Source organism: Pogona vitticeps, chromosome 1 (genome assembly GCF_051106095.1).
Source record: "Pogona vitticeps strain Pit_001003342236 chromosome 1, PviZW2.1, whole genome shotgun sequence".
Lineage (NCBI taxonomy): Eukaryota > Metazoa > Chordata > Lepidosauria > Squamata > Agamidae > Pogona > Pogona vitticeps.
Window position 1 is genome coordinate 328850149 of NC_135783.1, and position 14694 is coordinate 328864842.

The window sequence follows — 14694 nt, forward strand, 5'->3', positions numbered from 1 at the left end:
CTTTTTAGTTCAGGCTTATTTCCCTTCATTTTGAAACTTTTGGTGGGGGACAGTCAATTTCACTCATAACCATACTTAGGTGTGAGTTACTACAAAATGCAATTTGTCTGGAATTTAGCAATGTACATATTGTGACTTCCAAATAATAATAATTTGGAGGATATGAAAATAACGGCTAGTATTGTGTTCAATTTATTTAGACACAGAGAACACAAATGTGAATCTTGTGGCAGTGGCACAGCCAGGTTACACAATCAGAAGCCAGACCACACATAAGACACTGTTTCATCTGACTGCAGCTGAAGCTGAAGCTCTTTACATGTAAACCCTGGACAGGATGCAGGCCAATGGTCATTTTGATGGTGATAGCTAACTAGTATCTTTAAGCTTAAATGCATTCCATTTGTAAGAGATTTGTGAATCCGTTGAGTACAACTTATATCCCGGAAAGCTCCCTCTGACCAAAAAAAAAGGGCGAGGAAGCTGATACTCATCAATTCTTTCTGTAGCCCGCTCTGCCCCCTGAAAATCTGGTATGTCATACAGAACAACATGTGGACAGAGGAAAAGTAAATTCAGAGTAATCGTTATGAAAACGGTTGTTGTGGGTTTTTCAGGCTCTTTGGCCGTGTTCTGAAGGTTGTTCTTCCTAACGTTTCGCCAGTCTCTGTGGCCGGCATCTTCAGAGGACAGCATCTTCAGAGGACCAGAGCACAGAGTGCTGTCCTCTGAAGATGCCGGCCAGAGACTGGCAAACGTTAGGAAGAACCACCTTCAGAACACGGCCAAAGAGCCCGAAAAACCCACAACAACCATTAGATCCCAGCCGTGAAAGCCTTCGCGAATACGTCGTGAAAACCCTGCACCTCATCTTAACTATTTCTGGTCCTACTAGAGGCACACACACCATTGACTGAGGATCACAATTCTAATATATTATATTACATTTTGCAGAGATTTATCTTCTAGGTTAAAGCAAGAGGTCCCCGCCATTCATAGGAACGGGTAATTTATTCCAATATGGATTCAGTGGAATCAATTCAATTTGATTCTTTCTGCTCTGTTATCCATTGTGTTGTATAAATGCATTTTAGCCAGAAAAAGAGAGGGGAGGGTGGAGGAGATAAGAGATGTAGTTACAGCTCAGGCACCACAGAAGTTCAGAACACTTGACTGCCAATTCCATTAAAACCCATTTCATTTCAGCGGTTTGCAGTTTGGTGATAAAAATGCACTTTCACAATGGAAGTACAAACCCAGGTACATAGATCAGACCAGGAATAAATTACTTAAATGGGGAGGAGGGGGGCGAATAATATAGGTTTTCTTGATCATAATGATCAAAAGCACTCTAACGCTTCTTAATGCTACAACTTGTTAGTATTGATAAACTCCATACAGAAAGGTCCATAGCTGAGTGCCAGAAAGCAGAAGCTAAGCAAAGTGTGCTGCTTATATATCACTCCATAATGCTTCAAGCACTCTCTGGGTGGTTTACAAGTTAATTATGCAGGCCACACATTGGCCCCCAGCCAGCTGGGTACTCAATTTACTGACCTCAGAAGGATGGAAGGCTTTGACTGAAGTACTTAACCACTACACCATGAGGCTCCAGAACACTACAACAGCCATCAACAGAACTGCTCCTACTGCATAGGAACATGATTCCATGTCCCCTATGCAGCCCACTGCCATGCCCTCAAAATCTAATCTGGAGGACTTGGGGGGGCATACACAGAAGAGGGCTGCAGAGGGAAGGGAAGGAAAGTCTGGCTGGGCACAATGTCTGCTTATGTGACCCTGGATTTTGCACATCTGGTTTGCTGCAAAAAGCCTCCGATTCATTCCACAGCATTTTCAGGAAGGGCTAGGAAAGCCCCTTATTTAAAATCATAAAGAGCCACTAAGCTAAGAAGACACAGGCTCTGACTCAGCATAAAGCAATCTCCTATGTTCAACAGCATATAAACCCATATGGCACTGGTTCCAAAAGAATTGCACTGGCTGCCAATACACTTCCAGTCTCAGCTTAAGGTGTTGATGATAACATAAAGACTTAAACGGCTTTGAGCCTGGATACTTGAGAGAATGCCTCTCCGTATACAGACCAGCCTGATCACTACAATTTGCTGGGGAGTGGCTCCTCTGTTCTGCCATGGAGAAATGACCCACTATGCAGAGACAAAGAGCTTTCTCGGCTGTAGCACCACAGTTATGGAATGTTCTCCCCTTAGAGACTCAGCTGGCACTAATAATAATTTCAAGACAGGATGGCAAGGAGCAGTGAAGATGGCACCACTAGTCTCGCTACATGGGCAGTAGAGAGGCATTTTGTTTCCTGATTCAAATGAACTACAGCACTCATGACCTCTGTCAGAAAATGCCAGTGCCCCCTTCAATTTAGAAAAGGAGAAAGCCTACATCCTATGTTCTAAAAGTGACACTTCCAGAGATGTTTCTGCCTTGGGTCCCAAAAAGCTATTTCTCCCAGGAGGGCTAGGCCAGTGGTAAAAACATACAGAAACATGCAAATAGAAGCAAAGGAAAAAAGTTGCTCCTGATAGACTCTGCCACCTGCCCCAAATTCTATGTCCAAAAATTAAGCAGGGGTGTTTATCCTAACTTAATTTTTTTATAATGCCTACCTTTAAAACTGATCTTTTTAGAACCAGCAATATGTTATTGTCTATGACTGTCCAGGAAAATGTGAAGTGCAAATAGAGAGGACAGGAGTGTAGCTTGAGATTGATAAACACATTACATTGTATGAGTTCAGATTTCCAAGGCCCAATAAACTGCATCCAAGAGTATTGAAGGAACTGGCTGAAGAGCTCTCAGAATGACTTTTATTTACTTGATATCATGGAATGCTGCATGATTGGAAGAGGACTAACGTCCTACCTTCAAAAAAATAAAAAAAGCAAAAAGATGGAACCTGGGAACTACAGACCAGTCAGCCTGATATCAATCCCAGGGAAAACTCTAGAGCAGATGATAAAGCAGTCAGTCTGCAAGCACTTTGAAAATGCACTAATCACTATGCATAGAAGCCAACATATATTTGTGGAGAACAAATCTTGCCAGAGTAATCTCAAGTCATTTTTTGATCAGGAAACCTCACTGGTAGATGGTGGGAATGTTGCAGACATTCTGTAATATATCTTGACTTCAGGAAAGCCTTTGACAAAGTGCCCCATGGTATTCTGATTAGCAAACTAACTAGCTGTAGTCTGGATAGAACAACTGTCATATGGATACACCTTTGGTTATACAATTGTACTCAGAGAGTGCTTATTGTTGACTTCTTCTCAAACAGGTGGGGTACCACAAGGCTCAGTACTGGGCCTAGTGCTCTTCAACATGTTTTTAATGACTTGGAGTGGGGGCAGGGAATGCTTCTCAGATTTGTGGATGATACAAAATTGTGTGGAATAGTCAATACCCTGGAAAACAGAAAAATATTGAAAATATTAAAAACAAAAAACTGAAAATAACAAAATGACATTGAACAGGGATCAGTGGAAGGTTCTATACCTAGGAGAAAAAACAAACACACAGTTACAAGATGGAGGATACTTGACTCAGTAATTCTACGAAAAAGAAGGGGCACATAATTGTTGTAGATCACAATCTGAGTATGAGCCAACAGTGCAATGTGGCTGCAAAAAAGACAAATGCTATTTTAGGCTATAGTCACAGAAATATAGTGTCCAAATCATATGAAATACTAGTTCCCCTCTGCACAGCACTAGTTAGGTCTCAATTCTGGACACCGCACTTTAAGAAGGATGCCAACAAACTGGAACAAGTTCAGACGAGGGCAACAAGGATGATCACAGGTTTGGAAACTGAGGAAAGACTGGAAGAACTTATCATGTTTAGCTTTGAGAAAAGAAGACTGAGGGGAGATATGGTATACAGTGGTGCCCCGCATAACGGCGCCCCGTTTAACGATGAATCCGCATAGCGATTAAGTTTTTGCGATCGCAAAAGCAATCACATTGCAATGTTTTAAATGGTAAAACATTGCTTTGCGATGATCGGTAAGCTGTTTCGCTTACCGATTTTCGCATAGTGATGTTTTTAGAACAGCTGATCCAAAATGGCCGCTGGGTAAAAAAATGGCTGCCTGCTGTGTTTTTGTGCCCATTCCTCACTTGCTGGGCAGCGAAAATGGCGGCCATATTGAGGATTTTCACACAATGGTGAGTTTTTAGCCATAGGAATGCATTAAACGTGTCTTAATGCATTCCTATGGGCTTTTTTGTTCCGTATAGCGACGAATCCACATAGCGACGATTTTTCCGGAACGGATTATCGTCACTATGCGGGGCACCACTGTAATTCTTCAAATACTTGAAAGGTTGTCTTAGAGAGGAGAGGCAAGATCTGTTCTCAATCATCCCAGAGTGCAGGACCAATAATAATGGGCTCAGATTACAGGAAGCCACTGAGCGCAGTGGTTAAAACGCTGTACTGCAGCTAAAACTGTGCTCACGACCTGGGGTTCAAATCCCAGGTAGCCGGCTCAAGGTTGACTCAGCCTTCTATCCTTCCGAGGTCGGTAAAATGAGTACCCAGCTTGCTGGGGGGGCAATGTGTAGCCTGTATAATTAAATTGTAAACCGCCCGGAGAGTGCTTGTAGCGCTATGGGGCGGTATATAAGTCTAAAAAAAAAAATTTAAGTTGAATATCAGGAAAAATCTCTTCACTGTTAGAACAGTACAACAATGGAGCCAATTAACTCAGGTAGTGGTAAGTGCTCCAACACCAGAGGCATTTCAGAGAAAATGTGATAAGCATCTGTCAGATATACTTTGATTTGAATTCCTGCATTGAACAGAAGATTGAGTTCAATGGCTTTATAGGCCCCTTCCAACTTCATTATTCTAGGATTCTATAGGTAGTCCATCATTTGAAGCTGAGATCTACTACTGTTCCAGATATGTGAATCAAGCAGCCGTTTGTGATTGTGCAATTGTGAATGAAGCCAGCGTTCACCTACTATGCTTTCCAAAAATAATTTTTAAAAGCCGATTTGTATAAATTATAGGGAAACACCTGCAATGAGAAACATAGGCCCTTATTTTCTTCATCTCGGTAAAGCTCCTTTGTAGTGGAAAGAACATTTTGGCAGTTGTAGTGTAGAAGACTAACTTTTCTAAACTCCGTCTGACATGCTGTGTCAATATATACCTATTGTTGTGATGACAGTTCCAGCAAAGAAAAAGGCACTTCCAAGGTCCCAGTGGCTGCTGCTGTTTGAAGAGTCTCCTACAGGGTTGACTCCAGCACTGGTAGCATTGATGACCCTCTGTAAAGGAAATGATGGTAAAATTAAGACAGCAAAATATCTGGTTCTCAAGTATGCAACGTTTATGCTGGCTGGAGGATACTGGAATTATAGTCTTAAAAAAGCAGTTTATTCCATGTTCTGATTGATGTCATGTAAGATGTGAGGCAAAAGCAAAACAAAAATGAAAAATTAAGAAAGTGAAACATTGCAGCATCTTAAAGACTAACTGCAATATTTTAATGTGAGCTTCTGTGGACAAGTCCTTTTCTTCAGACTACGAAAGCTCCTGGCTTAATGTGAGTTTTCATGGATAAACTCAGACTTGTCCACAAATGCTCACATTAAAATACAGCAGTTTTAACATGTCACAACATTTTTGTATTCTTTATTTTACATATTTGTTTTGTTTTTGCCTGACATGCTAGCACAGACTAACATGGTTACCTCTTCTAAAACTACATCATTTGAGATGGGATTGTTATGGGGCACACAGATCCTCCCTATCAATTTCTAATCTATTTGACTATCTGGAGTATAATAAAGGTGGCTTGTAAGCTAAGCATGTTAAAGCTATCCAGAAAATAGAAAATAAATCAACAAGCTTGTAAGCTAAGCATGTTAACACCATCCAGAAAATAGAAAATAAATACAAAAATAAATACAAAATAAATCAACAACAGCAACAAACCCTAGAGGCAGTTGGTAACAACTTATCCCACACATTAAGAAAATTAACATTGACAGCTTGACTGTAAACCAACATACGTAGTGTTCTGTACTGTGACATTTTCATGTTCTAACATTCTAGTACAGACTATATTGTGATCAATTTGATTGGATTATTTATGTTTTAAATGACATGAGTCCCTGAAATGTGGAATAAAAACATTGAATTAAATATCAGATATAAATGAGTTTGCACAATATTGTCAGAGAAGAGGGAAGATGCCTTCATACTTTGCAGGACGTTCCCAGAGCTTGGAGAAGTTAAGCCACTACAGGGATTAAGAGATTCTAGGAGATATAGTCCAAAATACAATTTTAACAAATCCAAGCTTTGGGACTTGCAGATCCAGACACAACCGTGGCAAAAGGTCATCCTCACATTATGACTAAGCACAGCTCAGATGTTGATGGTGAAGAAGGGGGGAGCCTGCACCCAAGACCTCAGGGAAATGTTTCATATGTGAGAAGTAGAAGTTCATATATTCAACTTTACTGAGGACAGTCCTGTAACTGGAGGTCTCTCACTGACAGCATCTGCTCTTTGAAAGGCTATTCAAGATGTATTTGAAGAGAAATCACCCTATAGAGGGAAAGCAGAGACCTTGAGGTTGCTCATCAATAGCGTGGGACCTGGATATCAGTCTGAGTTGGTACACCCCTGGTTACTTGATCTCAGTCTTCTTTATTACCATGCATATTGTATTTTTATTTGAAAAAAAGATTTGAACAAGATTGACAGAAATATCATTTCTACATCCACATGCTTAGACGTTCAGTATATGCATATTTATGGAAATTGCTATCCTCTGCTCTCTTTTGAGGGGGATGATGCTTTCCTTCTTTTTAGTGCAAGGGAGGGACAATTGAGTGACCACTCTTAAGAGAGGACAGTCCTTTAAGTCTCTTGTTTCCAAATACTGTACTCCTTTTCAATGTAAAATATCTTTAGAGCACTTTGTGTCCCTTTAATCAAGAGGGAAAGGACTGAAAACTGTAACTTGTAGCTGATGTGCAGCAAAAAGCAAGGGAGAGATGGACGTGTTATTCCTGCATTTCCCACTGAATCAAGGAGTGCAAAAGAGCATTGGTTTATTTACTCAGTGGAGCAGAAATCAGTTTAATTGACAGCTAGACAAGCCAGACAGGCCATGACACACTGCCAGCAAAAGGAAGGCTTTCTTATGCCAGGGGGACACACTGTCTTTCTCCTCTTCCAGGAGCTGCCTGGTACGTGGCATGACCCATAATGCATCCCTGTTCGCACGCTCTTAACAAGTTTACTTGGCCAAAAACACAAGAGGCAGGTTTGGGAACTTGGTCTATTGGGAAAGTGCACTGCATGTTACTTCGGCCTTTTCTCTTGCAACAAGCTCACACATCCTTGTCTTTGACCATTTTGCCTCCCACTAATTTATAGCAGGTTAATTTCTGCCCTTAAGGACGGACACCCTGGCAGCATTTTTTTTTCTCACTCCAAAAAGAATGCAGATGGGGGCAAAATTTAAATTGACATGAAATCTGTAGTGGAGGAGGGGCGGGTTTCAGGGCTGAGTCTCCCAAGAGAAAGAGAGAGAGAGAGAGAGAGAGAGAGAGAGAGAGAGAAATCTCTCAGGCTAAGAGGGGCTGGCAGAAAAGAGAAAGCTTGATTTATTGTTTGTGGCAACTTTAAAGAGTGAATGCCCCTCTCTTCCCCACTCCCAACTTGGGCCAGAGCTGACTGACCCTTAATTTGCATGCACATTGTGCACATAATGTAGAAGTAGTGCAAGGAATCTACACTGCCGGCCATCTTCTCACTCCAACACATGCACATGTATTACTTTGTATTTGTAATGCAAGCCCCCCCCCTGCCATGGCCTCCTAAAGGCCAGTCCCCTCTGACTTAGAAACAGAATAATAGAATCATTGAGTGGGAAGAGGCCTATAAGACCATAAAGTCCAAACCCTTGCTCCGTGTAGGAATCCAAATCAAAGCAGATCTGACAGACTTCGTAAAGCCCTGTCACCTGGTCCCAGGCTTTGGCCATAAAATCTGCTGCTGATCTACATAGGACCCCTACTCTGTACTGTCCAAAAACACGCAGGAGGGCAGTGGCATGAGGCCCCTGACCTCTTTCAATAAAACCTGTTTGTTTATTGCTATAACTCTCAAGGCGTTTTCCCTCAGACCCACACTGCTCCTCCTGCCTCAAGTAGATGTTTAATACAAACATCTACTGTTGTTTTTCCTGTCCCTTTCTAGCAAAAAAAAAAACACCACCAAACAAACACAATAGCAATTTCTTCTGGTCTCCATGGTTCCTTCTGTCAGATCCCTCTTGGTCCTGTCCTCCATACTAGCATTTTGGCCATTGTGGATACTTTGCTAGCCAGCAGAGGCTCAGGGCACCCCATACCATTCAGCTTTTTCACTCCCCCTCTCCATGCATGACCACGCTGAAGGCTATATGTGTGTATAAGGAAGATCAGGCAGCTGTGTGGATGGGCACATCCATGGCTGGCTTTTGTAAAAAAAGAAAAGGCGGGAAAATAAGAGTAAAAGGCCTGATATTTTTGCAAAAAGGATACCAAGTGTTTTGCATATTAAACATTTCTAGAAGTTCCACAAGTGGCTTCCAAGGTGCCTGATCAGACTGGTGTTTGAAGTAAAAGCCTTCTTCCTTCCTCAAGAAGAGGTGGTTTCTCTGACTTTTTGCCTTGCTTGTTTTTGCTTCTCCTACCTCCTGAACGTCTACACAAGCTTCCCGTGCCTGAGTACTTTACTGTTCTCAATGATCTCAAGGAGAGTTCAAAATTAATTGGTTATAAGTAATGCCGTTAGCTGTAACGAGTTACTTTGAGGGTACTGAATAACTAGTAACTAGGATAAATAAGTAACAGGTGTTTCCCTTCCTAAATTACATTTTAGGAGCATTTTGAAATAAATGCCATTCTCTCACCAATCCTTAGGCTGACAGTTCTATGCAATACATTTATTAGATGCAATACAATTCTTAAGTAAGATTTTTCAGCAGTAATTTTTGTGTAATGATTTTTACTCATTTACCCATTAACTGTATATTCACAACCCTGCACTCCTTGGGGCACTTGTGTGCTAATCAATTAGTACTGTTGATCCCTTTGGATATGTTTTGTAATTTCAGAATTGGCTATTAGAGGAAAGCAGAGAATATAACTGTGTAATTTTATGTCCTGTTGGGAGCAACAACACAATGCAGTAACAACATGTAAGGCAACAAATTACTTCTGTAGTCACAGAACTGACAATGACAGTCGCAACCTGTCCGTCAAGAACAGGTAACACAAAAAATTCCTTTTAAAATTTAACTGTGAGATCTCTATATAGGCCTAAAAAATCAGGAACCTCCAAAACTCCATATTGTTTTTTGAAGCAGGCAAAAGAAAAAGAAATGGAAAATATATTTTAAATTTGCCTGATCTATTTCAGTCATTGAAGTTCATTAACTTTTCACTATAGAGTTACAGAAGCTTCTAGAGTTTATTTAGAGGGGGAAAAGGAGGAGGAATAGACTGCTGATTTGTCATTCAACAACTGTTGAGATAACATAGTAGTCTAAGGCCCCAATATTTAAGGACTCCATATCCATTCTACTCATTGGAAATTATTTAGTAGTGCATTACTTTCTATGCCTTATAAAAATTTGCCCTACTTTAAAAAAAAATTTCACTTTGTTCTCTGGAATCATTGTCTTCATTAGATAAATAAATTAAGCTCCACTCAAAACACAATCTGACCATCTCTAAGAGAATAAATGTAGTATAAATGATGATAACGACCTGCAGAAATCTTGGACAATGGCTGTCAGGTGACATATTCAACAGAAAAAAAATGATATTCCCTGGTGGCCAATTAATTTGCCTCATTACTGCCTTTGGTGAGGAAACAACAACACAGTTGGTGACCTATTATCGTTCTGTACAATTTTACCAGCATATTCCATTTGTCAACATTAAATGGCATTTGCAAGAGCATTTGATAAGCCAGAGGACTTGTTGCTAATGGGTGGTTTTTAAAATGTGGCAGATAAATAAAGATAATCTCAGACTAATACAAGGAGCAGCCTACATCCATTTATATTCCTTGGATCTCTACTCCGAGTACTATGATATCTAAGGAGGTAAATACCAACAATAGCAACTGAGCCTTCTTTTTGCTATAGCTCCATGTTTACAAAAATCACCTCGCAGGAAGGCCTGCCTGGCAATTATCCCAATGCTATCCAGGGATCAGGTAAATGTCCTTTGGTTTTCCCAAGTTTTCCATATCTGGCATATTTTTAAATTTTTCCTGTGATTCTATATCCAGGATTGCCTTGCTATATTTTATTTTAATTCATTTTGCAATGAAATTTGAGCTGATATCCATGTTAGTGAGCCCATTAGTCATCCTGGTGGCAGTGATCACTGTTTCTTTGTTTGACCAATGTGAAAGAAGTGTACATCCAAACAGACATGTTCTCTTTTTCCTTTGGTTTTGGTTTGGATTCAGAATGAACCCTTCCAAGGTGCTGAGTCTATTTTGGGGATGGGATCAGAACCTTGGACAACTCCTGTAAAATGCAAACTAAAACCTAGCAAGGAGTCACAGCAACTATAAAACTGGAGTCACCAGCCACTACTGGCATCCATGAATAGTTGTCCACATCAGATCTATCAATAGATTCAACATTCTGCTCTCTCAGCTGGCTCTTCCACTGATGATGCCTCCTAGCTGAATATCATTTTGTCTACATAAGCCACTCTAACTGCTGAAACCACTTTGCTCAATGAAAATCACATCCTTCACCTTCACTTTGTTGAAGCCAACAACTGAAATCACTTTACTACAGAACCCAAGATTTGCCAGGGTTGATTTCCTTTAGAATTGATAGGTTTGTTCTCCTTGCAGTCCAGGGGACTCTCCAGAGCCTCCTCCAGCACCACAATTCAAAGGCATCAATTCTTTGGCGGTCTGCTTTCTTTATGGTCCAGCTCTCACTTCCATACATCGCGACAGGAAAAACCATAGCTTTGACTATTCGGACTTTTGCTGGCAAGGTGATGTCTCTGCTTTTTAAGATGTTGTCAAGGTTTGTCATTGCTTTCCTCCCAAGAAGCAGGCATCGGCCTCCATATCTTCCCCTTCTATTTCCCAGGAGGTGATGGGATCAGTGGACATGATCTTAGTTTTTTTGATGTTGAGTTTCAGGCCATTTTTTGCACTCCCCCCTTTCACCCTCATTACAAGATTCTTTAATTCCTCCTCACTTTCTGCCATCAGAGTGGTATCATCTGCATATCGGAGGTTGTTGGTATTTCTTCCGGCAATCCTCTAGTCCAGCCTTCCACATGATATATTCTGCATATAAGTTAAATAAGCCGGGGGACAATATACAGCCTTGTCGTACTCCTTTCCCAATTTTGATCCAATCAGTTGTTCCATATCCAGTCCTAACTGTTGCTTCCTGTCCCACATATAGGTTTCTCAGGAGATAGATAAGGTGGTCAGGCACTCCCATTTCTTTAAGGACGTGCCATAGTTTGCTGTGGTCCACACAGTCAAAGGCTTTTGCATTGTCAATGAAGCAGAAGTAGATATTTTTCTGGAACTCTCTAGCTTTCTCCACAATCCAGAGCATGTTAGCAATTTGGTCTCTAGTTCCTCTGCCCCTTCAGAATCCAGCTTGTACCTCTTGAGAGTTCTCGGTCCACATACTGCTGAAGCCTACCTTGGAGGATTTTGAGCATAACCTTGCTAGTGTGGGAAATGAGTGCAATTGTACGGTAGTTGGAGCATTCTTTGGCACTGCCTTTCTTTGGGATTGGGATGTAAACTGATCTTTTCCAATCCTTTGGACACTGTTGGGTTTTCCAAACTTGCTGGCATATTGAATGTAGCACCTTAACAGCATCATCTTTCAAGATTTTAAATAGTTCAACTGGAATGCCATCACCTCCACTGGCCTTGTTGTTAGCCAGGCTTTCTAAGGCCCACTTTACTTCACTCTCCAGGATGTCTGGCTCAAGGTCAGTAACTACATTGTCTGGGTTGTCCGGGATATCCAAATCTTTCTGATATAATTCCTCTGTGTATTCTTGCCACCTCTTCTTGATGTCTTCTGCTTCTGTGAGGTCCCTCCCATTTTTGTCCTTTATCATGTCCATCTTTGCACAAAATGTTCCTCTAATATCTCCAATTTTCCTGGTTTTCCTTTTCTGTTATTTTCCTCTATTTCTTTGCATTGTTCATTTAAGAAGACCCTCTTGTCTCTCCTTGCTATTCTACACTACACTTGATCTTAGCCAAAAGGCCGAGAAGCTATTCTTTGCTATTCTTTGGAAGTCTGTATTCAATTTTTGGTAACTTTCCCTATCTCCCTTGCATTTTGTTTCCCTTCTCCTCTCTGCTATTTCTAAGGCCTCGTTGGACAGCCACTTTGCTTTCTTGCATTTCCTTTTCTTTGGGATGGTTTTTGTTGCTCCCTCCTGTACAATGTTACGAGACTCTATCCAAAGTTCTTCAGTCACTCTATCCACCAAATCTAGTTCCTTAAATCTGTTCTTTACTTCCATTGTGTATTCATAAGGGATTTGGTTTAGATTGAGTAGCCCAGTGGTTTTTCCTACTCTCTTCAGTTTAAGCTTGAATTTTGCTATGAGAAGCTGATGATCAAAGCCACAGTCAGCTCCAGGTCTTGTTTTTGCTGAGACATTTTAGTTTAATTTTGATTTTCAAGTCTGTGCATACATACGTACAATGATACCCAGGGAGATTCACTCTCCACTGTCTGATGTGTCTGTTCAAAATGTTTTCCTTGTGCCTTCACCTTGGCATCAGACAATCCAATCAAAAAGCATGATTTAGAGAAGTACTTAAGCCAAGACATTCTAAGAACTAAGCCTTCCCTTTCCTTCTCCCCCTAAAGAGTATGTATTTCTCAAACAACATGTATATCTAAGACACTGGATTGTACATCCAAGCCAGATTTCCATTCAAAACTATGGTAAACCCATTCAAATAAATGTGGAAAATCCAGCATCTCTCTTGATATGCATTTGGTATCTTTTTATCTTCCACAACTGCCGGTATTTACTGTAAATAGTTTTATTGAAACACTGGTGGAATCCAGGCTCCAGCCTTTCTTTAAATGTAACTCATTTCCTCATCATTATATCTTCAGATTTTTGCTATTGTCTTTGGCTTGAATCCTTGGTGTTTTTTCTTATGTTCTTTTTATGGATGGTCTATCTACACCAGGCAGCACACAGGAATTTCCCCTGTACATCATGTCACTATTCCTTGTGTTTTCTCCACTTTTTCTCCACTTTTGAGCTGCAGAGAGATCAAGCCATTCCATCTACCATCCATTTCCACCTGGAATGGAAATGTTAGAGGAGGGGCTAATGCAGGTAGGCTGGCTTCACGACCAGCAGGAAATGGCTCATCAGATCATTAACATACCATCTTTGGCACCTTACGTGGCCAAACGTCAGAGTGTGTCTACTTCAACTACTACTGCACTTGGAAGTAGCAGTTGGAACACAGTCCCCCACCCACCCAAGATGACCTTGTTTACACCAGAAACTGTTCTATACTTTGCTAGAGTATAGGAAATTATAACCCAGACCTACTTTAAAAGGATATTGTTGCTAGCATTCCGAGAGCATTCTGGAAGCATTGTGACACAGTGGCATGGTGAGAACATAGCATGAATTGTGTGGCTCACTAATTAGCCATTTCTCATGGAGTAGCATGGCAGGGTGGCACCATAACATCTTGATATAAAAACTTATGTCAGTAGTCTGTAGCCTAGTACCCACCCACCACCTCTTCTCCTCAAACCCCCCCCCATGTGTTCTATAATAAAATCCTTCTTGCCACACACTGGATTGCTTCACATCTGGGGGAAAACTAGATTGGTTCACTGGATTGAAAATAATATTATATTGTTGTTCCAAGAATCATGAGCCAAGTAACCAACAGAACATTGCCAATTACATTTCACACCAGTAAGATATGATCCTATCTAGGTGTTGCTTTGATTGCATTCCTGAAGCCATAAGTAAAAGCAGATGTTTTACGGCTCCCTCATCATTATTCTCAATATACTTTTTTTCACAGGAGGGTCACCACTTGGTGCAATGCAGTAAACTGCTGTGCCAGCAATCAAGAAGCTTCACTTTCAGGAAAGTCACATGGAAGTAGGATGGCAAAGTTATTTACTCTTTCTCAGTGGCACTCCAAAATACTGTTCTGTCCTCTAACTCAGCTTCCCTGATTCCGAACGACAGCTTTGGGGGCAATTTATGTTTAAAATACACCTATCTGTGAGATACAGCTCCCAATTTCCCAGCACCTCAGCAAAAAAATCAAAGAGCAACTTTTCTTTGCTGGCAAAAATCTATTCCAATAACGTGCACTTTCTGCCCCTGAGCCATTTGATCCAATAAGCTGCTAAACCGATTTAATTTACTTTTCAGAAACGATTCCTGTTTGAGCCAAAGGTATGCCGGAGGACAGAAGCCTATTCCCCTGAGCTAAAGCCTGTTCAGAATACCTGGCCGGTACAGTGACACCGTCTGTCTCTTCATTAGCTCAATGAACATTCATTAGCTCCCAGAGGTTAAAGGACAGGACAAAATGCTCTGTGACTGACAAAGGCAGAAGCAA

At 40.9% G+C, this 14694-nt stretch overlaps 1 protein-coding gene across 2 annotated transcripts in view; it reads right to left on the reverse strand.

Annotated features, from left to right (window-relative positions):
- KCNK10 (potassium two pore domain channel subfamily K member 10) overlaps positions 1–14694 on the reverse strand; it is a 76014-nt gene that overhangs the window by 26704 nt on the left and 34616 nt on the right. For both annotated transcript variants that reach the window (XM_020777574.3, XM_078383716.1), the window contains one exon: positions 5198–5315. In XM_020777574.3, coding sequence (XP_020633233.1) covers positions 5198–5315 — 118 coding nt within the window. The remainder of the gene's footprint in view (positions 1–5197; positions 5316–14694) is intronic.